Source organism: Scophthalmus maximus, chromosome 10 (assembly GCF_022379125.1).
Source record: "Scophthalmus maximus strain ysfricsl-2021 chromosome 10, ASM2237912v1, whole genome shotgun sequence".
Classification (NCBI taxonomy): domain Eukaryota; kingdom Metazoa; phylum Chordata; class Actinopteri; order Pleuronectiformes; family Scophthalmidae; genus Scophthalmus; species Scophthalmus maximus.
The window spans coordinates 18,531,180-18,537,997 of NC_061524.1; the positions used below are offsets into that span (position 1 = coordinate 18,531,180).

The 6,818-nt window shown below is 41.6% G+C and overlaps 1 protein-coding gene across 1 annotated transcript; it reads left to right on the top strand.

Moving 5' to 3' along the window:
- The first annotated feature begins 1,671 nt into the window (after positions 1 to 1,671).
- Positions 1,672 to 4,550, top strand: nkx1.2la (NK1 transcription factor related 2-like,a). Its single transcript, XM_035607045.2, has 2 exons — positions 1,672 to 2,125; positions 3,398 to 4,550. The coding sequence occupies exons 1-2, from the start codon at positions 1,909 to 1,911 to the stop codon at positions 3,988 to 3,990; spliced, it is 810 nt and encodes a 269-aa protein (XP_035462938.1). The 5' UTR covers positions 1,672 to 1,908; the 3' UTR covers positions 3,991 to 4,550.
- Positions 4,551 to 6,818: the final 2,268 nt, after the last annotated feature.

The window sequence follows — 6,818 nt, forward strand, 5'->3', positions numbered from 1 at the left end:
GAGACCCTTTGACAGTGTGTAAACATGATCAGATCCCCCAATGGAACCGGAGCGAAAAAACAGAGAAATGCCCCCTCGGCCTCCTGACTGTCACACACACACACACACACACACACACGCACACACACACGCACACACACACACACACACACACACACACACACACACACACACACACACACACACACACACACACACACACAGTAGACCTCACAAGCTTAGATTGTAAAATATGTTAATGCATAAATATATGGGGCACAAGAGTAACATCATGCTACAGATGGCAGAAGAAAAAGAGTACACCAAATTGCGCCTATACTAATTCTACAAAAAATCAAATGACTCATTTGAAATAAACCATATAAAGCATTAAGTGAAAATGAAAATAATTTGGGTCATTCAAGGACTCAGGGGTGAAAGGAAGCTTCACATAAGCCTTTCTGTGCTGCTATAGTTTGGTCTTCCAGTATCCAAAATGACTGTCTGTAGCCATCAGGTTTTATCTGTATTGGACACCTGCTGAGAATATTGATCTTGCGCTGGTTTCACCATTTTAGCCATCACGAGGCATCAAGCTTTAAACAACCCAGTGCCACTTTATATTGAATACTAATAGCGAAGGCCAGGGGGAGCAATTGATTGCGAATATAAATCTATCACCTTAGGTGAGAAGACAATCAGCCGTATTCATTGTACAGCCACAGTTTGGCTTTGACTGCCTTAAAGAGGCACAGAGAATAGTGATCCTTCAGGGATCTGTTCAGTATCTCCAAAACACAACCTAATTTAGACCAGTAGGAGTTACTGTCCTTAGGCCATAACCTATGGGGCATAAACAATTATTCACCAAAACAAAAAATAGGGGGGAAAAAGAATTGTAATCCAATGATTTTTCTCTCAATAAATTGAAATGTGCTGCAGTTTACTGCAATGCAGTGTGAATGATACTGGAAGTGCTGTACTGGGAATAGAATTATGATATCATGATTACAATAAATAATGAAATCAATTGAATAATACACCTGCAATTCTGAATAAGCAGAACAAAAGGGATGGAGAGTATAATTATTATTACTTCAGACTTTCACTTTGACTATTTCTTACTTTTTTTTGCTTTTTAAAAGTTGTGCCTTATTTAGGCTGCCACAACATCGCATCAGTAACAAAAACACAATATCGTCCATATATTATATCACACCTAAAGATCACCTGGATATATTAAACTATATGTACATATATAACCAAGTACACAAGGTGTGTGATTTTCTGACTATACTAACAGCTGTGCTAATTACTGATGCCCCCAATACTTATGCTGCTTAACTTAAAATGTCATTCCAATGCATTTTCATTTTTGCATTTTAGTTTTAAATGATAAGTAAACTGATTGGAAGCATGTCTATGCATCAATTCCATGAACAACCTTTAGTTTATACGTAGAACACGTTTGGTTAAGGTGAATAAGTTCTTCTGTTGTTCAGGGGACAAAAGAACCCCCTTCCTGACAGAATCGCTGCTAAAACGTGTCTATGTGGGGAGAGAGGGTGCCATCTGTACCCAATTTACTTTGAAGTCGTGGATTATTGAATTTCATAATATGGTTGATTATGACGAATGCTTTGATCCCATTAGGTGGTCGTGTGAAACACGAGTAGTGTTTGTGTCACGTGGCGGAGAGAGGGGGGTGGCAGACGCTTTAAAGACCGCTCGCCGGTCATCTCACTCACGCTGCAAGACTGACAGACAGAGGCAAGGGGAGCGAAGTCCACACTCCGACGGATCATCGCCACTAATCCGGTTCGATGAAGCTTGAAGTCCAGAAGTGGGCTAAACTATGAGAAGTTCCTCTCCACGCGCGTAATTACGCACGTCAGTCATTCTCCTTTAATGGTCTTCCTGTGAGAAGGGATGCTGGACCCCGAGGACTGTGGAGTGACAATGACGTCTAGTCATAAGATTTCCTTTTCAATAAGTGATATACTGGATCCCAACAAGTTCAACAGCAAGAGGGTAAACGAACTTTCCATCGTCAAGGAGAAGTTTCCTGTGCCAAACCCGGAGGGAACAAGTTTGGAGTCGGACAGCACTGCGGGCGGAGATTTCAGAGTTGAGCGCACCGAAGCAGGTAGACAGACAATTTTAGAATCACCATTCAGCATATAGATCAAACTTTGACGTGTAATACATTGTTTAGAATTTTCATTGAATATGTCAATAATTTCCAAAATGGGAATCCACACATCGTGACATGTAAAACGCACAAGAATAAACCAAATCTATATCTATCTATATATTTAATTATTTGTTTTGCTCTTAATTTCTTTTAGATTTTGGCTGGGTATTTTACATCTGCACGTAAGAAAATATTTTCCATCAGATTTACTGTCATCTCTGTATGACCTTCCCTTAATTTTCAAGGCGGCTCTTCCTTTCACGGAAGCCACAAAGGCTTTGCTCCCAGAGCCCCGGCGTGTGATTGGCACTGGGACAGGCAGGCGAGATAATTGTTTAAATCGTCCCATTGAGGATGCCTCCGCGCGCTCTGATCGATATCCCATTACTGCATCCTGCATATCTCCCTCTAGCACCTTGCAGGTACAAACTTCACACCCCATCCATGTCTGATCCCAAATATCGCTCGATTAAAACTTCCCTTTAAATAGATGACATTTATCGATCCGACCGCAAATATGAAACTCCCATTAGCACGTCACGACTGAGGTGTTGCGAGCTGGATTTAGACGGGATTTCTTTCCGCAACATGACATTTGAGGCGCTGTGTGGTTTATAAATTATTTAAGGATTAGTGGCCGGGTCTCCCACTCCTCTGAGTCTTTGCTCCGCTCGAACGACCTCGGGATCCTAATCAAACACTTCACAGACGTCTGACCGGTGGGTTTGGTATCCAAACTGCAGCTCAAACGGAACAAAGAGGAACATCATTTCACAATGGAGACACGTTTCTTAATCAGGTGTGGGCTTTCAGCTTAGAGTAGACCAGATTCTGTGTCTCCAGCTGATGTGCTCAGCACCTTGGCCAATTTAGCACATGCAGTTTGACACCGTTTGGCCTATAACTCCACACAATTCACAGGAAAGGGACACATTTCTGTCGCTATTTTACACAATTTGAAATATATTAAACAGCCCAATCTCTAAAGGCCGACTTCTTAAAAATCATGGTTAAATGTTATTGGTGTCATATGTTGCTGTTATTTCAGGTCCAACAGCTTTACATTTAAATAGCTGATCATTTCCCCAGCACCTCCATTTATGGCCTGGAAGTGACTTACTAATAATATTGCTGTAATCTACAGTAGATCAGGGAAATGTCGCGTTTGCTGCGGAGGTTTGCCGGTTGTGAACTATAACTATTCTTTTTTTTTTGTATTTATAGGGGAGACAATAGATGAACACTCAGCACCCAGGCATCACGCCGTTACAGACCACCTGCTCTCCCCATCTGCTGACACAGAGGCTTGTCTCACGGGGGACCAGGACGATGCAGAATCAGTCACTCTGCAGGCCCCGTCCCCGCACAAGCGACGGCGCCCGGACCAGGCCTGCGCCAAACCGCGGCGTGCCAGGACAGCGTTCACGTACGAGCAACTGGTGGCTCTGGAAAACAAGTTCCGCGCAACTCGGTACCTGTCTGTGTGCGAGAGACTAAACCTGGCCCTGTCCTTGAGTCTGACCGAAACCCAGGTGAAAATCTGGTTCCAGAACAGGAGAACCAAGTGGAAAAAACAGAACCCCGGGGTGGACAGCAACTTGCAGCCCGGCTCCAACTCCCTCGTCAACGTCAGTCCAAACCCGGCCACTTGTGGGTCAAGCTCCGCCAGCTTCCATCACACGTTCCCGAGCTTCAGCTCTGGGAATGTGATCTTCCACACGGCCGGTGCTGTTCCACTTTCATCCACCGGAGGGCTCCTGCATCCCTTCATGTCTGGTGGATTCGTCCAGCCGACTTACTTCAATCCACATCTATGAAAGGAGCCAAGACTGACATTTTGCAGCTGGTGATACTTCTGGGCAATTTTTTTTACATGGACAGAATAATTGTAATCAGATTTACTTTCACTGCCCAGAATCACTGTAACTGTTGCATCAATGTCATACTATGTTCTACAGAGTGAATGATCTGACAAGGTTTGTACAAGGGTTCTTGTTTCATTGCAATATTGTCCATTAGGTTCATTGTGAAAGGTTTTCAAACCTTATTTAAGTATTCAACTGACCGTCTTTCCAGCTACTGCAACGTCATAACAAGAGGCAAAATGGACGAAGTGATCCGTGACATGAGCCCAACAATTATTTCAGAATTTACAGTGTTATCCCTTATATTTCCATCGCCATCTGCACCATTATGCGCTGATTGTTTGTCATCGTGTTTGCTGAAAGTCCTGATCACTCTGTGTATTTATCAGCTCATACTCTGGCATATTGCAACCAGGCAAAGCCCAGCTGCATTTCCATCTCTCAGTGGTTTACACGGCTCACGTCTGTTACCACTAATAAGACAATATCAGTAAAACTTAATAAAAAAATGTAAAAAAACATTGAACACCTGTATCTGGTTCATGTATTGCAGAGTAAAACATTTCGAATGAGGATGAATCGCGAGACATTTTGCATCCCTCTCCTAACTTTAATTTGGTTAAGTAACATCAGTATTAGGTTGGTACTGAAGGTATAACCCGCCCTTGTTAAAGATCCCTTATGCCATCTCCTGGCAGCAAGGCTGTGCTTTTACTAAAAGTAAAAGCTTGTTAATCAGATCAGAGACTGGCAACTACAATTCAATTAGATTCAATTCAATTCAATTTTATATGTATAGCGCCATATCACAACATACATTGTCTCAAGGCACTTTACATAGTGAGGTCAATATAACACTATTACAGGGAAAACCCAACAAATCCCACAATGAGCAAAGCACTTGGCGACGGTGGAGAGAAAAAACTCCCTTTTAACAGGAAGAAATCTCTGACAGAAACAGACTCAGTTGTGGGCGGTCATCTGTCTTGACCGGTTGGGGTGAGGAGAGAAATGAGGAAGAGAGGAGAAGTGGGCAGAAAGAGGGTGGGAGGAGAGACAGTAGGAGAGAAGAGAGAGAGAGGACAGTTGTACAACCGCCGCTGTAATCTCTACCAGACTGATACTTATAATTAAAAAATACAATTATGTTGTTGTTATTATTCGTGATGATATTAATATTAATAATAATAATAATAATAATAATAACAATAATAATAACAAACAGGGTTAGTGACATGTACTGTTAACATATCGGGGGATAGGGGGGTAGTATAACAGTTGCTTTAATTTCTACCAGACTGATACTTATAATTAATGAAAACTGACACATAAATACAATGATGTTATTATTATTAATAATAATAGTAGTAATAATAATAATGACGGGTTTGGATCCTGCAGCTCTGGGGTCAGATCTACTAGGGGAGAGAGAAAACAGAGTTAGTGACATGTAATGTAGATACATGGGGGCAGAGAGAGGGAGAGAGAGAGATCGAAAAAAGTGGGAGAAGGAGAGAGATATAAAGAGAGAGAGAGAGAGAGAGAGAGAGAGGGAGAAGGAGAGAACGGGAGAGGGAGAAAGATGCTCATGATATAAGTTCCCCCAGCAGTCTAGGCCTATAACAGCATAATAAAGAAATGGTTTATTAAACACCTGAGCAGTTCTAACTATAAGCTTTATCAAAGAGGAAGGTTTTAAGTTTAACTTTAAATGTAGACAGGGTATCTGCATCCCTGACACAAACTGGGAGCTGGTTCCAGAGGAGAGGAGCCTGGTGGCTGAAGGCTCTGCCTCCTATTCTACTTTTACAGACTCTGGGAACCACAAGTAGTCCTGCATTTACAGAGCGAAGTGATCTATTGGGATAATATGAAACTATGAGCTCTGTAAGATATGATGGAGCTTGATTATTAAGGGCTTTGTAGGTTAGGAGCAGTATTTTGAATTCTATTCTGAATTTTACAGGAAACCAATGCAGAGATTCTAACACTGGAGAAATATGATCTCTTTTTCTAGTTCCTGTCAGAACTCGTGCTGCGGCATTTTGGATTAACTGGAGGCTTTTCACAGACTTATTGGTGCATCCTAGCAGTAATGAATTACAGCAGTCCAGTCTAGAAGTAACAAATGCATGGACTAGTTTTTCAGCATCCTTTTAGGATAGGATGTTTCTAATGTTCTTGATATTGCGCAGGTGAAAGAAGGCTGTCCTCGAGATTTGTTTTATGTGTGAGTCAAAGGACATGTCCTGGTCAAAGGTAACTCCAAGGTTTCTCACAGTAGAGCTGGAGGCCAAGGTAATGCCATCCAAGGTAACTATATGATCAGATAATGTTTATCTGAGGTGTTTAGGGCCGAGTATAATGACCTCAGTTTTTTCTGAATTTAGAAGTAAAAAATTATAAGTCATCCAGGCCTTTATGTCTTTAAGACAATCCTGAAGTTTGTCTACCTGATTAGTTTCATCTGGCTTTATAGTTAAGTAAGCTGGGTATCATCAGCGTAGCAATGGAAATTGAAGTGGTGTTTTCTTTATAATATTGCCTAAAGGAAGCATATATAAAGTGAAAATATCGGTCCCAGTACAGAACCTTGTGGTACTCCATGTCTCACTTTTGTATGAATGGAAGATTTGTTATTAACGTTAACAAACTGAAATCTATCAGATAAGTAGGACTTAAACCATTCTAGTGCTGTTCCTTTAATCCCAATGTGTTCTAGTCTCTGTAACAGAATTTTGTGATCGATGGTATCAAATGCAGCACTAAGATCTAAAAGG

What these genes read in the sequence shown, in the direction of transcription:
- nkx1.2la (XM_035607045.2), top strand. Translation starts at nt 1,909, where the DNA reads ATGCTGGACCCCGAGGACTGTGGAGTGACAATGACGTCTAGTCATAAG. An exon ending in AGTTGAGCGCACCGAAGCAG is followed by an intron (nt 2,126 to 3,397) that starts GTAGACAGACAA and finishes TTGTATTTATAG; the next exon opens with GGGAGACAATAGATGAACAC.